General features: G+C 36.5%; 1 protein-coding gene across 4 annotated transcripts in view; it reads left to right on the forward strand.

Annotated features, from left to right (window-relative positions):
• The first annotated feature begins 10,548 nt into the window (after window positions 1–10,548).
• Window positions 10,549–23,592, forward strand: part of LOC150097073 (vesicle-associated membrane protein-associated protein A-like) — a 215,386-nt gene continuing 202,342 nt past the window's right edge. For 3 of the 4 annotated variants that reach the window (XM_090408602.1, XM_090408603.1, XM_090408604.1), the window contains exon 1: window positions 10,549–10,721. In XM_090408602.1, coding sequence (XP_090264728.1) covers window positions 10,670–10,721 — 52 coding nt within the window. In that variant the 5' untranslated portion in view covers window positions 10,549–10,669. The remainder of the gene's footprint in view (window positions 10,722–23,592) is intronic. The other variant, XM_090408605.1, reaches the window with a different exon arrangement.

Consider the following 23,592-nt stretch of genomic DNA (forward strand, 5'->3'; position numbering starts at 1 on the left):
AGATCTCAAGAATTCTCATTAAACATAAACTACGCACTACATTCAGACCATGTAGCAAATTAGCCACCCTCATCCGCTCACCCAAGAACAGCATTCCTCCTTTATTACATCCAGGAGTCTACCAAGTACCCTGCTCATGCAATCAAGCCTACTACGGTCAAACAGGAAGAACTGTGAATATCCGCATCAGCGAACATAAACAATACGTCCGGAAATATCATTATGGGAAGTCGGGCCTAGCAGACCATGCTCTGGATACCCCTGCACACAGGATCAACTGGAAAAACACAAAAGTACTACACAGAAACCCATATAAATCAGAGAGATTGTTCTTAGAGGCGACAGAAGCCCTAAAACACACTCCAAATCTCAACAAATATGGCTGTATTAACTTGCCGAAGATCTGGGAGACAGTCATATTAAGGAAAAACTAGCACTTTTCTAGGACTCTAGCAATATATGATAGCGTTTTTTTTTTTTTTTTCAGATAGAGGGCGCCAAAATCAGGACTCTAGTCTTTGTGTTGCTGCTACAATTTTGTTAATGTACACCATGTTGTTTTAGTCTCGCGTATTGTGACAAACAGTGTTTTTGTGCTCTGAAGATGCTGGTTATAATACCAGCGAAATATCAGCATCAAGTTAATAAATCAATTATTTACTTAGTGTCTGTGTTCTATTATACCGTTAAAATAATAAACAACATGTTCGACGAACACATAAGTCTGTCCACACGCTCATAGAAACCCTTCAGTAATTTGAATGTCTCAATCATATCACCCCTTTTCCGCCTATCAACCAATTTCTACAACCCACAAATCTTCAACCTGTTCTCATAAGGTTCATTCCATAGACCTGCTATCATCTTGGTCACTCGTCTCTGGATCTTCTCCACCTCCTCCCCCATCAAGAAGAAACCCTGGCGCGCATATCTGGGCACAGTAGTCAAGATGGGGTCTTATCAAGGCTCGATACAGAGGAACAATGACCTGTTTGTCTCTGCTTGTTAAAGTATTTTTCAGCAACCAAGTAATTTGATGAGCTGATTTAGCCACTTTTGCGATGTGCCCTCTAAACTTCAACTCCCAATCCACCAACACTCCCAAATCCCTGGCCTTGTCAATCTCCTGGAGTACAGTTCCACCAATGTGATATACTGCTGCTAATCTTTTCATCCCAAAATGCATAACCTTACATTTTGCAACATTAAATTGACATCCATTCTCCTTATATATTATAATAAATGTATGTATTAATAAAAATAAAAATATATGAATCATACATATGCAAAAATAATTTAGAATATAGTATTCCAAATGTGTTTATTGCTCTGAGAATTTTTTGACATTGCCAGTATCGGTAGCAAGTTCGGAACGGTGTTTCTCGAAATTAAAATTTACAAAACTTACACTCGCTCTACCATTGCTCAGGAACGACTCACTGGTCTAGCAATAATATCTATAGAGCATGAAATTGCATCTACAATCCATATAGATGAATTAATTCAAAAAAACTTTGCCAAAGCGCCTGAAAGATTAATTTTTCGTAATTTTTGTATTTAAGATGTAATAATTTTCTTGCTATACAGATATTAGGAGTAATCATATATGGATACAAATGTATTGGTTTTGATTAATAAATGTATTTAATGTTTATAATGATATTATTTTTATAAATATCCACATGTGTAGATGTACGTGTGCTTGTGTGAGTATGACTAAAATATATATAGGGAGACAATGTATAAGGGCGCCTAAATTTTCTTTGCCTAGGGCATTGGTGGCGAACCTGTGGCACGCATGCCAGAGATGGCACTCCGGAGAATTTTGCTGGCACGTCAACGATTTACTGGTGACACCCTTTTATACGCTTATAAATTATTCAACCCTTTTTTTAATTGTTACAATACGTACAAGTTAAATTTTGTTTTGCAGGACAGAGCGGCTATGAAGACATTAATTTGATTGGTGCGGTATTAACAAAAGATTACGCGACCCAAAAACAAATGGAACCGACAATTTTTGAGTTGAAATGCTAATTCTCTTCAACCGAATTCCATAACATCTGCAACTGTCATAACAACATTCACTATATATTTCTTAGTTTTAACACATTCACGACGGAGTGCCGTTTATCGTTCCGACAGAATTTCTCATTACCGGCGGGCTCAACTGACACAAAGTTTCAATCCTTGATTGATTTTCATTGCTGCTTCTTTGTTTTCGATCTGGAAGGGGAACTCACACAAGAATTATATGTTTCAATTCGTGGTAGAATTTTATTTGAAGTTAGCCTCTGTGATCTGTCATGATGACATCGAGAATTTCAAATGCAATCAAACAAATACTTATTTCATGTAATTGAAAAATTGGACAATAATTTTAGTTAGATATTGTGTTTCCGGTGCAACATATGGTTTTGCTTGCCTATACAGAGTAGTTTCTGTGAGAGGGGTAGATGTGATTCATTAGTTAGCGCCGTTTTTATTCCAGCTGTCTCTAATTGCAATATTTGTTGAGAAATATATTACGCAGACTGCAAAAGCCTCTGTACCTTATTCAGGGATATAATAAAACTTCTTTTTTTTTTTGCGGAGGGCGTGTTGTTTTTTGTGTGGGGATATATATGAAAAACCTTTTAATGTCTTTTTTCGTAAAGTTAATCAGGGGTGCCAGTTATACGCGAGGGCAAGTTATATTCGACGGTAAGCGTTCCCCGACAAGTCGACATCCTTCTGCTGCTTCCCCTGACTTCTATGGTGAGTTACAATGCATAAATATTTTTCTCACTACCATTTTTTTTTTTTCAAGCCAACATCATTAAAATCAATTTAATAATACAATAAGCAATAATTTTATACTGAATAATATTATAAATGTTTGATGATCAGAATGGTCAATAAAACTTACCACAAGTTAATTTAATGATGTTGGCCTGAGGAAATAAATGCATACTTTTATATTTGTTAACATGCTACACCTCATACATAAGTGTATTAATACTCTTTATGAGTATGCCATAATTAATTTTCTCCTCTACATATGCTTGTGAATCATTATTTTCCGAAATCAATTTTATAAAATACAGTTTAAGAAATAGAATGACTGACGAATCTAGCTCCGGGTGTGTATTACTAAAAGTGACAAAATATGAATCTGATATAAAGCATTTGGCATCTAATGTACATCTAAATGTAAAAATCTCATTAATAAATTGATATATTGATATTGATGAATTTTGTATAAGACAATGTGCATGTCAAATTATGAATTCATTTTTATGAAATTATATGTTAATTTTTAAACTCGCCTCAATAAAATTCTGCAATTTATTTTGTATTAATTAATGTTAATTAATTAGTGTTGTATTAATTAGTTGTGACGTGCCCGGCACGTCAGCAACTTGATTTGTAAAATTGGCATGCGAACATAAAAAGTTTCGTCACTACTGGCCTAGGGTATCCGATACTCTCGCACCGGCACTGCCAACAGTGAAGAAATAGACAGAACGCGTTCAAATGTTAATGATTTATTATTATTATTATTTGACACCTCCAGGGAGTCCAAAGACTCATCGAGGGAGGGCACCTGCTCTACAAACTCTGTTTCAACCACTCAACCAACTGATCACAGCTACACCAGCGCCATCTACCGTCAACCACCACCATCTACCGCCAACCACCACTGATATTTCCAGACAAACATCCATGCCCACGGCGGGATTCGAACCCGCAGCCTTTGATGTTATCGTTTTAATGTATAGATTTTCACTCGCAATGTTCGTTGGTATTTCTCTCATGTTATGCACCGATGAAGTCTTCTAAGAAGACGAAATTAGTTGTGCTGTTTATTTATTTAAAATAAAGTATAGTTTATATTAGTTCAAAATAATAATAATAATAATAACAATAATAATGTAGATTTTTATTTAATAAGGTTAAAACACCTTATGGTAACTTGTTTTGGCGAAATACTTACAAGCTCTGTACTACTAAATCTTGGTATTTCTAATTCTAGCCTAGCTCCCACTGACGAGACCTCAATAAAGGTCGAAACCGGTCTGGGTAGTGGCTCCTTGCCTTTAATACAAAACATCATACATCCCCTTCTTGGAGATGTGTTTTGGCATTAAGGGTAAATATTAAGATTAGTGATCGGAGCTAGTTCCACCTTTGCCACGAGTTGCCCTGGTCCTGCACTACCTGTGGGATCAGTTAGACTTGCATTAATTGCAGGCGCAATCTTGACTTTTAGTCTGTTTGCTTACTTGGGAAATGGAGTAAAACCAGGTTTAAAATTACTTGGTATCTTTAACATATATATATATATATATATATGTGGCGATTAGTTTTTACTCGGTTGTTATACATTTCAAAAAATAGATTTAATGACTCCAAGACCGAGATAACATATAAAGATTTTAATGATAAATACTACTAGTTTCGGCATATAGCAGCCTTCTTCAGGTATTTATAAAGGAAAGGAATACTAATAAACATTGAATTATTTAAATAAACAAACTGGAAATTACAGGTATAAATTGCCTCACATAATCGATACATAAAAACGTTGTATTTTTCAAGTTGTTCCAACTGGCGTGCCATTGTTTGTTGCAATTGTGCGTGCAAGTTCACGTGAACGCCAATATTGAATAACTGCAGCATGGCTATCTGGGATGTTATAACTTAAATTATTATTTAAGTGGACCGGGTTCAGTAGGATTTCCCGTGATTCTACGATTTTTCTTTCAAACTCATCTTCACAGCGAAAAATATTTTCTGATCTATTCCAGCATACAGAGTGGCTTTGTTGGTCATCATTAGGATTATTTGAAAAAAGAACATGACTGGATAAAGCAGTTGCATGAGATCTTTTGTATGAGATGTCTCTCTTATGCTCTTCTATGCGTTGTTCAATAGATTTGTTAGTTTGACCAAAGTATGGGATATTGCAATCACACCACAATTTATATACTCCAGGGTACTTAAGGTTGTGATGAGTAGGTTTTGGATGGCTGATTAGAGAGCGGATTTTTGGAAGTGTGGTGAAGAAGGTCCTGATATTATATTTTTTAAGGACTTTAGCTATTTTCTTAGAGACTGTGCTAATGTATGGAATAGAGATGCTACCTTTAAAATTAATAGTCTCTGTTGTGCACTGCTTAGGAGGGTTCAGAAGAAGTTTCTTAATTGTTTTTTCAGAGTATCCATTTTGTTTAAAAATAAGAGTGAGGTGATTCATTTCTTTTTGTAGTTCATCTTGTTCATTTAAGAGAGAACGTGCTCTGTGTCCTAAGGTAGATATAATTCCAAGTTTTTGTGGTGGAAAATGATGAGAAAGATTATGCAGATATCTATTGGTATGCGTAGGTTTTCTGTACATAGAGATTTTTAATCTTTCAGAGTATCGTGTAAGCATAACATCCAAAAAAGGTAAAGAGTTATTATTTTCTATATCAGCAGTAAATTTTATATTAGGATGTTGGATGTTTAGATGACGAAGAAAATCTGTGAGAGCTGTGTGCCCGTGATTCCAAATAATGAATATATCATCAACATATCTTTTCCAAACTTTTGGTTTAAATGAGAAGGAAGTATATATATATATATATATATACATATATATATATATATATATATATATATATATATATATATATATATATATATATATATATATATATATATATATATATATATATGACAGAATGATCATTTACTCGGTTAACATACATAGTTTTATGAAAAAAAATTGAATGACTAGAACCGAGATTTAAGTAAAAAGGTTTTAATATAAAAACACTACTAGTTTCGGCCTGTAACAGCCTTCTTCAGGTGACATTATAAATATTATGAAGAAGGCTGTTACAGGCCGAAACTAGTGTTTTTATATTAAAACCTTTTTACTTAAATCTCGGTTCTAGTCATTCAATTTTTTTTTTCATAAAAAAAAAAAATATATATATATAAATATATATATATATATATATATGACAGAATGATCATTTACTCGGTTAACATACATAGTTTTATGAAAAAAAATTGAATGACTAGAACCGAGATTTAAGTAAAAAGGTTTTAATATAAAAACACTACTAGTTTCGGCCTGTAACAGCCTTCTTCAGGTGACATTATAAATATTATGAAGAAAGCTGTTACAGGCCGAAACTAGTGTTTTTATATTAAAACCTTTTTACTTAAATCTCGGTTCTAGTCATTCAATTTTTTTTTTCATAAAAAAAAAAATATATATACAGTATATATATATATATATATATATATATATATATTAGGGTTACCAAGTAATTTTATAAACTTGGTTATTTTACTCGTAATCCCAAGTAAGCAAACAGTTAAGTTTGCGCCTGAAAACGTAATTCAAGTCTAAAGGTGGTGCAACACCAGGGAAATTCATTGTAAAGGTGGGTAAAGTTCTGATCACTATTCTTAGCATTTTCCATAATGTAAAGCATATCTCACTAAGAGATGTATACTGCAATACATTATGGATGGGGTCACTACCCAGACCGGCTTCAACTTTTCAACCCTTTTTTGAGGTCTCCTCAGTGAGTGGCTAGACCCTAAATACCAATGTTTAAGTAATACAGAGCCTTATCAACTTTACCTATACAAGTTGCAACAAGGTCTTTTTATTTTTAATAATCTCTGGAGAAAATATAGATGTAAATAAGTTTTTTTTACCTTGGGAATAATGTACATTAGTGTTACCAAGTAATTTTATAAACTTCGTTATTTTACTCCTAATCCCAAGTAAGCAAACAGTTAAGTTTTGCGCCTGAACGTAGTTCAAGTCTAAAGGTGGTGCAAAAAAAAGTCCTAAAAAAAGGTTGAAACCGGTCAAGGTAGTGACCCCACCCATAATGTATTCAGTATACATCTCTTAGTGAGATGTGCTTTACATTATGGAAAATACTAAGAATAGTGATCAACACTTTACCCACCTTTACAATGAGTTGCCCTGGTGTTGCACCACCTTTAGACTTGAACTACGTTCAGGCGCACACTTAACTGTTTGCTTACTTGGGATTAGGGGTAAAATAACCAAGTTTATAAAATTACTTGGTAGCCCTAATATACATTATTCCCAAGGTAAAAAAACTATATATATATATATATATATATATACACAGAGGCGCTTATATATATAAAAGCGCCTCGTAGCGCAATTGGAAGAACCACAGTACATTGCGCCCTTCGATTGGAAGAGGCCTAAGTTCGATTCTCGTCACGACCGGAGGAATCTTTATCTGGACGATTTCAATCGAAGGTGAGTTAGCCGATCTCATACGGAGGTAGCAGGGTTTTTTCTCCCGGAAACTCGGGTTTTTCATCCCGCATACAGACAAATCGGCCTTTCAGAACACACGCAATTTGCAGACCCAAAATACTAGTTGTGGTAGCGGTAGATGGCGTTGATGGAGATGATTCGTAGTAGAGGTTCGGTGTAGTGGTTGAGACAGTTGTAGGTGTCCTCCCGAGATGAGTCTTCGGACTCCTTGGAGGTGTCACGATTAATAATAATCATATACATATATATATATATATATATATATAATCATATATATATATATAATCATATATATATATATATATATATGATTATTATTGGTAGCCCTAATATACATTATTCCCAAGGTAAAAAAACTATATATATATATATATAAAATATATAAAAATATATAAAATATATGATATATATATATATATATATATATATATTAAAGATACCAAGCAATTTTATAAGCTAGGTTTTAATCCTTTTTTTCCAAGTAAGCAAACAGATAAGTAAGTGAAGCTTGTGCCTCACAAGCCTATGAATTACCCAAATTGATATTTATGAAAGTACCCGAGGAAGTAACTACTATGAAAGATGTTTAAGGTTGGTTTTAAGTTTATTAAAAAATTAGAACACCCACAGGAAAATGTTGTCTGGAATTATGGCTGAAAGAAAAGGCATGTCATTAATTGTATTTTTCTGGATGATTTGCCTGTTCAGAGGAACTTGGAGAAAAGGATTAAAACCAAGCTAATAAAATTGCTTGGTATCTTTAACATAGTATACCCAAGTTAAAAAAATTTCCACACACACACACACACACACACACACACACACACACACACACACACACACACACACACACACACACACACACACACACACACACACACACACACACACACACATATTACGGTTACCAAGTAATTTTATAAACTTGGTTATTTTACTCCTAATCCCAAGTAAGCAAACAGTTAAGTTTGCGCCTGAAAACGTAGTTCAAGTCTAAAGGTGGTGCAACACTAGGGCAACTCATTGTAAAGGTGGATAAAAGTCTGATCACTATTCTTAGTATTTTCCATAATGTAAAGCACATCTCACTAAAAGTTGTATACTGCAATACATTATGGGTGGGGTCACTACCCAGACCGTATATATATAAATATATATATATATATATATATATTTATTTATTATTATTATTTTTTTTTTTTAATTTTTAATGACTAGAATCGAGGTTTAAATAAAAACTTTAATTACATTACTTGTTTCGTCTAAATCTAGACTTCATCAGGTGGGAGATAAACATATAAATACCAGTAACCAATCTAAAGGATCTGTTTTTTTTTAAACACAGAGTAACGTATCTAACACTGAAAAGAATAAAAGCTAGAATTTAAATAGAAGAATAAACTCTGACTGTCTGTATCATTATACATATGCACGTGTATATGGTATCGAGAGCGCCAATATATATATTTAAACCGACCGGTTTTTCCGAGTTAGGCGAACTCTGGCATGGTTTTTTCAAGCGGGTTTTTCTCCCGGAAACCCAAGAAAATCGGCCGTCTTACCCACACTATTTTCAGACATGAAAAATACTGTTTTAGGGTTAGGGACCACGAGATGGCGACACTTGCGAGCTGACTTCTTCACTGCATACCAATTGACAGTCTTGGGCCAGATATCGCTGACTGCCTACCAGTGGAAGTTGAACTGCACACTCAGTCTCCAAAAGTTAGTAAGGCTAAAACGGCATCGCCTATACTCCCTATACGGGAATAAAAAAGGCGTCAGCTGATTTTTTTCTGTTATAGTGTATATATATATATATATATATATATATATATATATATATCAGGGGAGAATTCTCCATGCTTGCTATGTTCGCTGCGCTAGCTCATTAATCGAGAAAGAAGTAATATTTATTTGTTAATAAATGCATGCATTTATAAGTATTCCATTTAGGCTTTTATTTTTGTAGACAGAAGACGTCTTAAGCTTGCGCGACAATAATTCAGCTTTGCGTTGTGTATCGAAGGCCGATACCGGCTTCTAGTCAAAGCTACCTTGGCGTGCTCGATTGTAGGAGCTTCTAGGTCCTCGCTGCAGCACTGTGATTTCATGCGCGCTTAGCCATTTCCGCTCCCTTCACGTCGTCTTAAACACAGACCATACGTAGTCAAAGTAGCTCTAACCAGTGTGCTTCAACCAGCCTTTACAAGTGTGCATGTTGCTTGGGAAAGTTAAGTTACAACCAACTTTTTATGAAGATGTTATTGACCAGCTCATAAAGAAGAACCGAAGGGTAGAATTTGTATTCAAGTAGCTAAATTGAGAAAGATAGAATATCATTCGTAAAATAAATGTTGTATTTGTATGATTAAATGTATATAAATTTCTAAATATATAGTTTTAAATGATCAGTAATTCATTATTCTGCTAATCAGACTTCAATCACACCTCTCACTCCCTCACAGATAACAAGAGCAAGCGTGAATTTCAAGACCAGCATTTTCGCCCTACGGTTTCTTCTTTATGAACTGGTCAATAACATCGTCATAAAAAGTTGGTTGCAACTTTATTTTCTCAAGCAACAAGCACACTTGTAAAGGCTGGCTAAAGCTCATTGGCTGGAGCTCCTTTGAAGGGAGCGGAAATGGTTATGCCCGCACATGAAATCACAGTGCTGCAGCAAGGACCTGGAAGCTCGTACAACCGAGCAAGCCAAGGTAGCTTTGACTAGACGAGCAAGGATCGGCCTTCTATATACAACGCAAATCTCAATTATTGCCGCTCAAGTTCAAGATGTCTTCTGTCTACAAAAATAAAAGCCTAAATGGAATGTTTATAAATGCATGCATTTATTAACAAATAAAAATTTCTTCTTTCTCGATTAATGAGCTTGCGCAGTAAGCATGGAGAATTCTTCCCTGCTGTTCATTTATTAATAGTTCCTCCTCCTCCTTCTTTCCCACTAATTTCAAGTTCTGCATGATGTCACATTAATAAAATGAAATACCTTTATAAATTGCTCATTAAATATCTCAACTATATCCTCCGTGCGGTTATGGAAGCGCTTCTAAACGTTCCTATTTTCTGTGTAGAAATAACATGAAATAATTTCCCTCTTTTCTAGTTCTATTTAAATTTTGTTGTTTGTTAAATGCAATACTTTCTCCTTGTTTTGATATTTTGTACCTCAGTGTAGTTATCCATTTCATCATGCGCAACTGATACGGCGCAAATAGTTACTGCTTACTTCCGTCTTATATCGGGGAATGGGAGTATGCTAGTTGATGATTTTTTTTCGTTGCGGTGTATATGTGTTTCTTATACTCTTAGTTTTTTGATAGTAAATCAGAGGAACTTAAAATGGTTAAACAAGTATTAATTCTTGAACCTCAGTCAGAACTTCGTTTTGTAGGTAAGGCAGAAGAAAATTAATATTAGTCATAATTATCCATCGTTTTATGATTTTAGTTCTCTAGTTTCAGGTGTATATATATATTGGAAGTCTCCTTAAGCGTTTATGTATGACTCTTCTCTTTGGTGTATTGTGGTTTTTATTTAAACAGACCCGAACCACTGTAATGTAATCCCTAAATTCCATTCTGTTTCTTAACAGTACCGAAGATAGGAAAATACCGTAACAGCCATGTTATTCTCCCTTTCCAGAGTGCCATGTCATGAATTCACATTTAAAAGATATTTTGTCTATCTTTGCTGTTTGCACATACTTTGTACTGATGACGTCATTATAATTAATTTGGCTTAGCACATCTTTTTGCTTAGTAAGGCTTTGGAAGTCTGGTTTTGTTTTCTTTTGGAATTATGGGAAAATGGGTATTTTAATATGTATGTGAATGAATTAAACCATTAAAAAAAAATCGAATTTTGGAAGTGCACCATTGGAAAAATATTCACTAGAATGAACACTTTCCCTACTCACTAATATGTTATACTTATAAGGCATATTACAGGAAACGGTTTATTTTCTCGTATTTGTTGAGAAGGAATTCAGTATATATTACTACATAAAAATACACGTAGTTCTGCAGTTGTATCATCCTGATTATTAGACAGCCGTGCACAATAAGATGAACACCTCTTCCCAATTTATTAGCCTGTTCACTTAATGATTTATATTAGATTTTCATCTTATTTAACCATGGTTTCATTGAAGTATGTTATTTGCACTCAGATGTATGTCGGTCATCTGGTTATGTATTTATGCCATTTTAGAGTAACCACTGATTAAGTGATTAGTTTCTCTTGCCTTTACTTTTCATTAATAAATTCAAGATGTTTCCAGATGCTTAGGATTATTACTGTCTTAAATTTTCATAAGATATGAATTGCAAAGATTTTGAAACATAGTTTTAAGCCAACCTTGCTGTGGTTTGAATATCTTATTAGATGATATACTTTTGAACTAAAAAAAAATCCTTATTTCCAAATGCTTCCAGTTAATTACATATTTGAATTGTTTAAAACAACTTGGAAAAAAATCCAGACCTCAAAGCAGTTGATTGCATTATAAAATGAATATTGAAATGCATTCCTTTAGAAGTAGTTGACCTAATCGTGAATCAGATGCTTTGATCATTTCATGAGGTGTATAAGATAACTTGAGCTTTAGCTATTCAGCATATATTTCCTTTCCTCTAGTTTGTAAACACAGGTATGATATTTTTACAGACTATAGAAATTTTTTTCTCCCAGTTTATTCTTAGTACCTGGAAAACTTCAGTAGAATTTTGGTACTTATTGCATGAGGGTCATCAAGTAGCTCCAGAAAATCACACTTTCTGTGACCTATCTCTTGTCAGAATAGAATGAATGCTGTAAAGTTGTTAGAGAAGGAAATTAAAAAAAAAAAAAAAATCCACCAAAAAGGAAATGTTCGAGACAGCTTATAGTGTGAAAATGCAGCCTGTTCTTATTCTTGGCAAAAGAAGAAGAGGTGAGGCACATTAAAGTGGTACATAGGGATGTTGACAGCTGAATGACATTACTTTAAGAATGCAATTGTGTTCCCTCTTTGAGTGTTTATTCACCCCCCCCCCTTTCTGGCATAATCACTTTTTTTGTGTGTGTGAGTTGGAAACATTTGAAAAGACAGTTTTTTGTCGTTTCAAATGTAATTTGAAAAGAAATGCTCTGTGCCGAATAGTTTTTTTGCTCTAGAAGCAAAAAAAAAAAAAAAAAAAAAAAATGAAGAAAGAGTAAGAGCTTGATCAGACACAAATACAAGACTAATCTGGAAAAATGTTGGAAGGAAACTAGTAATGATACAGTAATTATGTTGGGTTGTTACAGTGACTGTTGGTATATACCTTCATATGTACTAGGGAGTATTATTAGGAAATGGTTATGCTTTAGATAATTGTATTAAGTTTATTCACTTATCCTGAAACATCTCTTTTCTTGACCACATTTAACTTCCAGGGATGATCTGTAGTTCCCAGACTCTCTGCCATGCGGTTTAAAAAAAAAAAATATATATAATATATAATTCTCCATTTTAAAACATCCCTTTACCAATTATTACATTCCTAATGCATCTGTTCTTTTCTACTTAACACTTGCCTGCATCTGAACTCATTATTATTATTATTCAGACCTCCATGGAGTCAAAAGACTCATCATGGGAGGTCCTTCCTAGGAAACACAGTCTATCAAGACTCATTGCGAGAGGTTCCTCCTAGGAAACACAAAGTCCATCGTACCACTCCTTAAACACGTTGACCATTCTCGCTCTCACCACTCTATCAGGCAATGCATTCCCTCCATACAAAGAAACCACTCCTCACCCTCTTGCTCACAGTTTCCTTTCGTAACTTCCAGGGATGGCCTCTTGTCATCACTTCTTCCTGCTGTTCAACCAAGTGAAAGAGCTCCCTGGTGTCAACCCTGTAACCACCTCTCAACAGTTTAATTCTCAATCATATCACCTCTCCTTCTTCTATCCACCAAACTCTGCAGTCCACATTCCCTCAGCCGATCCTCGTAACCTACATTGTACAGTCATGAAACCATCTTTGTTATCTGCCTTTGTACCCTTTCCACGGTTAATTTATCCTCTTCAAATCCTGGGGACCAAATCTGAGAACAGTAGTCTAAGTGTGGTTTGATCAGGGTCTTATACAATGGAATGATAACTTTTATCTCTGCAGGTCAGCTTCTTTCTCATTATTGCAGCAATCCTCTGTGTTACCTTCATCACCTTTGCAATATATCCCTTGAATTTCAGGTTTCTATCAATCATCAACCTCAGATCGCTTGTCTCCCCCCTAGTTCCTTGTATAGCTCCAATAGAGTATGCAGCGTCCCATCGATGTGTCCCAAACCTCAAGACCTTACATTTTGCTGCATTAAACTGAAATCCCCATTCATTTGCCCATCTGTCTAGCTTATTCAAATCCTCTTGCAGGGCTATCACATCTGTACTATTACTAATAACCCTTCCCAGCTTCACATCATCTGCAAACAACTGAATATCCCCATGCAATCCACTGGCAATGTTATTGATATAAAGGTTAAACAATATAGGTCCCAGTACTGGTCCCTGTGGTACCCCAATTGTAACCCTCTGCCTCTTTGAAACTGCCCCACCATACACAATTCTCTGATACCTATCGGACAACCAATCCTGAATCCAGTTGATTAACCTGACATCCAAACCTATGTGCTGCAACTTAAATATCAGCTTATCATGTGGCACCCTGTCAGATGCCTTCGCTAAATCCAAGAAAATTGCAGTATATGCCTTTCCTTCATCTACTGCTCTTGTAACTTTATTATAAAAGGCTAGCATATTACTAAAACAAGAGCGCCCCTTCACAAATCCATATTGACTCTCACAGATAACATTACGCTCATATGCCCAATGCTGTATACGGTCTCTCACTAATTTCTCCAAGATCTTAACAACTACTGATGCACGCAAATTGGCCTATAATTAGATGCTTCCAGTCTGCTACCTCCCTTATGCAGTGGCACTATCTTACCTTCCTTTCATTCCCTAGGCACCTTTCCCATAGCCAGACTTTCATTGAAAAGCCAGGTCAAAATAGCTGTCAGTTCTTTATCACATTCTCTCAAAACTCGTGGCGAAATACCATCCAGTCGCACAACTTTACTGACATCCTGAGTACTCAGTATTTGGAACTCACTCTCCTCCTGCACCTCTAAACCTCGAACCTGCCCTATCCCTCTAGTATTAAAATTTAATTGAACAATTCCACTATGTCCTCTACATCAGTCACTCTATTCCCATTTTTATCCCACAATATAATTCTTCCACAATCATTTCTCCAACTACTGGCCACATAGCTAAAAAAATTCACTATGATTTTCTTTGGATCTTAGGGCCAATCTCGTCTCATATTCTAGTTTTGCCCTCCTTACCATACTAGTCACTCTCCTGGCCTGTGTCTTATATTCTTCATGCATCCACTCTTCTCCTGTCATCTTATATCTCTTCCATAGCCTCTTTTTCCCTTGCAGTTGCTGTTTAATATTGTTTGTCATGCACTTTACTCTAAATTCTGTCCTCTTCTTCATTTGTGGAATACAGCTTACTATTGCTGCTAACAATTATTTCTTTACAATTTCTCAAGCACTTATGATATCCTGGCCTTCCAATTCCTTCGTCCATGAAACTTTCCCAAGTTGATGTCTAAGACTATTATAATCATGTTGAAAGTTTATTTTTCACTTGGTTAGAGTATAATAAAATTAGTTTAGATTATACAACGGCCGTTATGCCTTTTTTACAGGGAGGTACGGCACCATCTCGATCCACCCTAATTTTATAAACTAATTTTATTATACTATTATAATCACCTGCCTTATAATTCCACATGCGTTCTCTTTTCTCTGATACTCCTGCATGTCTATTCATCTTCCAAGTCAAAACCACATGGTCAGTCTCTCTAACTGGTGGAAGAGATGTCATCTCACTTATTATCAACTCTTCTGATGCTATGACCAAAATCTAAAACTCTTGAACCTCTTGTTCCCTCTATTACATGTTGCCTAAGACATTTGTCCCTCAAGAATTCTAGAAAGTCCATTCCCTTATTGCCACATGCATCTTCATCTCCCCAATTTATACTGTTTAGTTAAAATCTCCCATAACAATCATTCCTTTTATACTTGCCAAGTTCAACTGTCTAAACATCTCCTGGTCTCCACCCTCTGTGCTCCTTGGTTTGTAGAACACCCCACTAAATATCCTGTCTTGCCCACCTCTACCTTACACCATATGCTTTCAAAATCATTAGTGTCACTGCCTTTCAAAGCCTCCACTCTTAGAGGACATTAGTCGTCACTTATCATAAGCAGTACTTTGGCTTGGCCAATGCTATCAGCGCCACCAATTCCTCTCCTTTATTCCGGATACTCCTGGCATTAATATAAAGCATAAAAATGTCACTGTTTCTATACTCAGCATTATCCCCTCTAGACTCTACTGGGCGCAGCATTACCTTATGTCGTCCCCCTTCTCCCAAGTACCCATTCCCACAAGAGGCCACCCCTTGCTACCATCCACCCTTGGCATTCTAGTTTCCCTGTATTGACACACCGACTTGTTCAGAACAGCAATCTCTCCAGATGCCTATGTCCTTCCTCATTCAAATGCAAGCAGTCTCTCACATACAATTTCTTTCTGTCCTCAAATGCCCTCCAAGCATCCACATATTCCAATCGTCTCTTCTGACTCATTCTAGCTATTATGTTACTCAATATTACTGCTCTTCTGCTCAGCCGTCACTATCATACCTACGCATCATGCACACTATCTTTCCTCTCTGCATCTTATTTCGTACAACCTCAAGCAAGAATTTCATATCTCTCGCTGCCCAGTTTAAATTACCTCTCAAGTCATTTGTTCCTACTATCAGAATCATCTCATCCACCCTTTCACCCCTCTTAATTGCCATAGCCACACTTTCTATCGTTCATCCAAGCAAACAGTCCCCACACATCCTATCTTGCACTTTCTACCACTTACTCTGCTGGCCTGGTTGACCAAGTAGTTAGCATATCCACTCTCCGGCCCCAAGAGGCTGTGGGTTCAAATCCCACCAACATCATGGATGTTTGTGATTGTCTTGCTAACCAATTACCATACACACACACACACACGCACACACTGCTGTGACCTATGTCCTGGCACAGTACGATCTTTGATGTCTTTGTGCCATTAAATGTGGGGGGGGGGGAATCAAACCACTCACTCTAATCTATCTGAGCATGATATCCAGGAGAAAAGGAAAGTCACTGGTGGTGTGCCTCAGGGGTCTGTTTTAGGGCCATTATTGTTTGACTTGTATATTAATGATATTGTGAAGATTTTGGATGGAGGTATTCAGTTGTTTGCAGATGATGCAAAGTTCGAACGAACCATGAAGAGTAGAGAAGATGTTGTGGCCTTACAAAAAGTCTTGAATAAATTGAGTGATTGGGAATGTGAGCTCAATGTTGCAAAATATAAGGTTTTAAAATTTGGAAAACAAAGATGGGATGCAGAATTTATACTTGGTGAGGATATATTGTCAGAGGTGGAAGAAATAAGAGATCTGGGGGGTTACCACGTTTGCAAACGTGGTAACCCCCCAGATCTTTTACTTTTTTTCTTTTTGAAATTTAGCTCCACCAGCATAGCACATGAATGTGTTAAATGTTGTCATGACTTCAGTCCCAAAATGTGAAGACTTACCTTTGACAACATTTAACACACCCATTTACCTCTCTCCACAATACTAAACTATTCAATTCTTGCTAAATTAATACTGCATCATAGTCATTCCTATTTACACTTTCCAACTTGAACTTTCACCAGTCTGGTTAGCCAAGTGGTTAGCGTATCCACTCTCCCACCAAAAAGCTGTGGGTTTGAATCTCGCCTACCACTTCTTCTAGCAGAAGGTTTCACTCTCAAAAATCCTATGAGGTATGGGAGTGACCATCTGGTGTCCATTGACATTAAATGTGAATAATTAACTAACTTGAACTTAATAGCAGTCAGCTGAAGATCCATCTTGAAACCTAATTAAAGCAATGATAAGGTGTTTAATTCTATCTGCATAATCTATGGTGTTGTGTCGATTGCTTGAATTCTAGGCCAGTTTTTCATGTTTTGCAGAATGAAAAACCACCTTAATCTATCTGAAGCATGGGGTACGATCAAGGTCTTTGGAAAGAGCAAACAGAATTTCTCCTTATTCAGGAAATTATTCACTTTTATTAAACAGTGCATTAAATTATACACTTAATTAATATTTCATTAATATAAATATTGAAAGGTTGAAACACTTTAAATAACTCTGGTATAGAAATATCTTGGAATAATAAAATAAATATGCTGTTATTTGCAGATGATCAGATAATAATATCAGATATGGAGGACAATTTACGAAGAGCAATATGTTATTATTATTGTTCCGGGAAACTCCAAGGAGTCGACAGACTCATCGAGGATGGCCCTAACATCATGTCAAGAACAACTATTTAGCATTCACACAGTATCTATCATACCTTGCCTTGAACTCATTCACAGTCGTAGCACCCACAACAGACTCTGGAAGCTTATTCCACTCATTCACCACTCTCCAAGTAAAAAACCTAGCTCTAACACCCTTGTCAACCACGCTCTTGCCCAGCTTCCATGCATGGCCCCTAGTCCTCCCACCACCAGTCATATTTTCAAAAATATCTTCTGGATCAATCTTATAAAAACCCTTCAGTAATTTGAATGTCTCATTCATATCACCCCTCCTTCGCCTATCGTCCAATTTCTGCAACCCACAAATCTTCAACCTATTCTCATAAGGTTCATTCCACAGACATGCTATCATCTTGGTCACTCGTCTCTGGACCCTCTCCACTTCCTCCCCATCACGAAGAAACCCTGGTGCCCATAACTGGGCACAGAAGTCCAGATGGGGTCTTATCAAGGCTCGATACAGAGGAACAACAACTTGTTTGTCTCTGCATGTTAAAGTATTTTTCAGAAGCCAAGTGATTTGGTGAGCTGTTTTAGTCACTTTTGCAATGTGCCCCTTAAACTTCAACTCCCTATCCACCAACACTCCCAAATCCCTGGCCTCATCAATCTCCTGGAGTACGGTTCCACCAATGCGATATACTGCTGCTATTCTTTTCACCCCAAAGTGCATAACCTTACACTTTGCCACATTAAATTGGCATCCATTTTTCCTAGCCCAGTCGTCCAAACTATCCAAATCATGCTGTAAAATTTTGACATCCTGTGCACTCACAATTGCTCTACCCAACTTTGCATCATCAGCAAACAAGTGAACACTTCCTCTCAAATCCTTTCCAATATCATTGATGAACAAATTGAAAAGCAGTGGTCCAAGAACAGAGCCCTGCGGCACTCCACTAGTCACAAGACGTCTTTCAGACTCCACTCCTGAATAAACCACTCCCTGGTATCTCTCCTTCAACCATATTATATTAAAATATGATTTAAACATTATAGTAGAACGGTTTGGAATGAAAATATTCTAGATAAAATTAAAACAATGGCATTTTGTGGACAAACTGCAGTTAGAAGTAAAATTGTTATTAATAATAAAATAATAGAATAGATAAATACTTTTAATTATCTCAAATGTGAAATATCATATGAAGGAGAAAAAGACATAAAATTAAAAACTTAAAATAAAACTTGAGGAAGTAGGGGAGACAAGAGATCTGGGGTTGATGATTGATAGAAACCTGAAATTTAGGGGACATATTGCAAAGGTGGTGAAGGTAACACAGAGGATTTCTGTGCAGAGGATAAAATAATAGATAGATAAATACTTTTAATTATCTCAAATGTGAAATATCATATGAAGGAGAAAAAGACATAAAATTAAAAACTTAAATTAAAACTTGAGGAAGTAGGGGAGACAAGAGATCTGGGGTTGATGATTGATAGAAACCTGAAATTTAGGGGACATATTGCAAAGGTGGTGAAGGTAACACAGAGGATTGCTGCAGTATTTTGAAAGTTTATTTTTCACTTGGTTAGACTGTAATAAATTTAGTTTAATCCTTTATCCAAGTGTGAGCAAACAAAGTTTGCGCCTGAAAGTATCTTCAGGACTGGGTTTAAGGTGGTACAACACCAGCAACTTGTTGCAAAGGTGGAGTAAGCCAACATCACTCCTATCTCAGTATCTCCTATAATGCAAAACACATCTCCTTGCGGATATATATAATGTTATGCATTAAGGGAAGAGCCACTACCCAGACTAGTTTCGACCTTTATTGAGGTGGGAGCTAGGCATAAGCGGAGATACAGGAAGAAGCATTAGCAAGGTCATCTCCACCTATAGGAGTTGCCAAACAGTGTGCCACCTTTTTATTAAATTACTCTGGATTTATAGAAAGATGGTGGTACAACACTGAGTTGCCTGATGTTGTACCACCTTACCCCAGTCCTGAATATACTTTCAGGCGCAAACTTTATTTGCTCACACTTGGATAAAGGATTATACTAAATTTATTATGATTGCTGCAATAATGAGAAGGACACTGACCTGCAGAGATAAACCAGTTATCATTCCGTTGTATAAGACCCTGATCAGACCACACTTGGACTATTGTTCTCAGATTTGGTCCCTAGGATTTGTAGGGGATAAATTAACTGTGGAAAGGGTACAAAGGCGGATAACAAAGATGGTTTTAGGACTGTACAATGATAGTTATGAGGATCGGCTGAGGTAATGTGGACTGCAGAGGTTGGTGGATAGGAGGAGGAGAGGTGATATGATTGAGACTTTTAAACTGTTGAGAGGTGGTTACAGGGTTGACACTGGGGAGTTCTTTTGCTTGGTTAAACAGCAGGAAGGAGTGATGACAAGAGGCCATCCCTGCAAGTTACGAAAGGACACTGTGAGCAAGAGGGTGAGGAGTGGTTTCTTTGCATGCAGGGTGGTTGAACCATGGAATGCATTGCCTGATGGAGTGGCGAGAATGAGAATGGTCAATGAGTTCAAGGGGTAGTGTGATAGACTTTGTATTTCTTAGGGAGGACCTCCTCTCGATGAGTCTCGATAGACTTTGTGTTTCTTAGAAAAGACCCCCCCCCCCATGATGAGTCTTTTGACTCCATGGAGGCCTGAATAATAATAATAATAATAATAATAAATTTTATTACATAGTTATTATTTTAATAATAAATTTTTATTAATAATTAAATTTTTTTACAGATTATGGGCCTGATAAATAGAACAATCAATCCATATATTGTATGAAAAGACACATGAAAATATACAATACTTCAGCAGTACGTATATAATTATATGACAGCTAAATTTGGATAATAAATGAACAAGATTGAAAACAAGTAAAATGCGATTCATGAGAAGAACTGCAAAATACACATTTTTAGACAAAAAAAAAAAAAAAGGATCGTAGATATTTTAAAAGAACTAAAAATAAAATCATTAGAAGAAAAACTAAACAAATACAAACACAATTGGATAGAACAAAAATCATGAATGGCCAACACTGATCCGATAACCTAAACAGTTAATAAAACATAAAACTGGGAAGAGAAGGCTTTATTAGACCTCAAAAGAAGATATTAGATGTAAAATGAGACAGAACAGACCAGTATGGTTTGTATCCATATTTAGCATTATGATTATGATGAAAAAAGGGGTGCTTAAGGGTCAAAGCTGTATAACTGAGAGGAGACCTCCACATAGCCTTTAAAGGAATGTGGAGAACCGACCACGGCTTCTCACCTAATGTCCAATCCTCACCTTCTCGTGGTGCACCCTGTTGGGTATCTTCCTGAATACTGAACGAACTAGGATGGGCTGGCAATTTGGGATTTAGCCGACCAAATTGTAATTCTTATTGGCTTAAACCAAATTACAAAATGATGGTACAACATGACAAAATTTCATGCCGGCTGGGGCGTCGCCCCATTGTTTTCACCAGGGAACCAGGACGAACAGCGAAAAGTCAGCTACTGGAACAAATCTGAAATAATACCCCAACTCAACATCACCAGAGTTAAAGATCGGTACTATCAACGTAAGAAGCCTGAATGGCAAAGAAATGGAGCTAGCTGAGGAATTAGATAAGTACCAGATCGACATAATAGGGGTGACTGAAACAAAAAAGATAAAAACTGGTGAGATCTTTCTGAGCAATAAATACAAAATGTTATATTCAGGCAATGACAATCAAGGAAAAGAAGGAATAGCCATTGTATTTAACACCAAATACGAGGCTAATAGCTTGAATAGCAGGCAGTTTCAAGTAGAGTGATGTGGACAAATATCAGAATGGGGAACTGGACAATGAGACTTATTTGTGCCTATGGTCCGACAGAAGGTTCTACTAGGGTAGAAGTGGAGGAATTTTTTGAGGATTTAGAGGAAGCATCTGACACAATGAAAAAGGAAAAGTTGGTCGTTGTTGGGACCTAAATAGCAGAGTGGGAAACGATTGTCAGACATACAAAAATATAATAGGAAAATTTGGAGAAAATAGCAAAGCTAATAATAATGGCAAATGTTTGTTGGATTTCTGCTCAGGACATGGACTGGTTATTACTAACACCATGTTCCAAAATAAAAATGTGCACAAATTCACATGGAAAGAAGAGGCAAGAAATAAGGAAAGTCTCATTGACTATATTATTGTTGATAGTGATGTTTTCTCCCTTGTGCAGGACACCAGAGGGTACAGAGGATTTGAAATTGGAAGTGATCACTGTTTGGTCTTGAAGAGGATAAAATTGAATTTCATATTGAAAAGAATAACATGTAAGAAAGTTTTAAAGTGAATTAAAGTTGAGCAGCTCTCTGATGTGAACTATAGACTAAAATACACAAATATTATTGAAGAAAAAATGAAAAGTTTGAGAACAGGAACCAAACTTTAGAGATTCAGTGGCAAGCCTTGAAGAAAACCTTGATTGATTCAGCCAGAGAAGCATGCGGTGAGGTTGTCTGCAAGGATAGAAAAATCAGAATTCCAAGGTGGACCCAGAAAGTTAAAGAGGCAGTGAAGGAAAAGTAGAAAGCATATCAAAAGTTACTGGCAAATAAGTCTGCTTGTGCTCTTAGAGAATACAGAGACAAATGTAAGAAAGCTGAACACTATGTAAAACTAACTAAACAAAAGTCATGGGAGAACTCTGGCAAGAACATAGAACATAAATCATGTTGGGGGCTTAATGGATTTTTTACAATACTCAAAAAGAATTAAAATAGAATTTAATACCTCCTGTATTTCATCCTAGTCACTAGGACATCTACAGGGATTACAAAAACAATTAATGTAACATGCACACGCAAATCTTACAATACTAAGCCCAACCACGTCGGTGACACTAAAGTCCTATCTAGGTGGAGCGCCCTCTAAGGGCGGTAGTAGGTGGCCTGGAATGTAAGGTGGGATCTCTGGTGATGAGTGTTTCCCAAATCTTTGGAAGCTTAATGCAACCGTATTTAAGATTTGGTTTCTGAGAGCTGCTGCTGCTTCTAAGAAAAGTCTCTTGAATTTGTTGTGGTGGAGCAAGGTGGTTTTCTTCCATGATACTCTGTGGGTGGTGTCCAAAACATGGTCAGCCAAGCCTGAATGGCCATAGTTGTGTTTACAGACGTAAGACTTGTGTTCCTCCAGGCGGATGGATGCTGATCTGCCTGTCTGTCCAAAGTACGGCAACTTACAGGTACAGGGTACATTGTAAACTCCAGGCAGCGAGAGAGGAGGGAGCTGATCTTTCGTAGAACGGAAAAGGGTAGCAAGTTTGCGGTAGTGCTTATATGCTGTGTGTAGGTTGTACTTTTTTAGTATCTTGGCTATTTTTTCAGATGTACCACGGATGTAGGTTATGGTGATGGCATTTTTAAAATCTTGTTGAAGAGAGGGATGGGGAATGGGAGAGGAACTGATTATTTTTTTTTTTCATACTGTGTTTGCTGTAGCCATTGGAGAGGAAAGTGTTGTGTATGTGGTTAAGCTCAGTAGTAAGGGCGGTTCCACTGGAACAAAGATTGTGGGCTCTCTTAGTAAGAGTTTTGATGATGCCATATTGTTGTGAGGGGTGGTGGTGGGAGAGTTTGTGAATGTATCTGCCTGTGTGTGTGTGGGTTTTCTGTATACAGTGAAGGCAAGTGTATCATTAGGCAGGCATGTGACTAAGGTGTCTAGGAAGGGTAAACAGTTGTTCTTTTCCATAGTAAACTGGATTCTTGGATGTAGGCTATTAAGATGACTGAGGAAGGAGTCTAACGTGTCTGGGCCATGAG

The sequence above is a fragment of the Typopeltis vanoorti genome, chromosome 18 (genome assembly GCF_054136105.1).
Source record: "Typopeltis vanoorti isolate ZY-2024b chromosome 18, IOZ_Tvanoo_1.0, whole genome shotgun sequence".
In the NCBI taxonomy this organism is placed as follows: domain Eukaryota; kingdom Metazoa; phylum Arthropoda; class Arachnida; order Uropygi; family Thelyphonidae; genus Typopeltis; species Typopeltis vanoorti.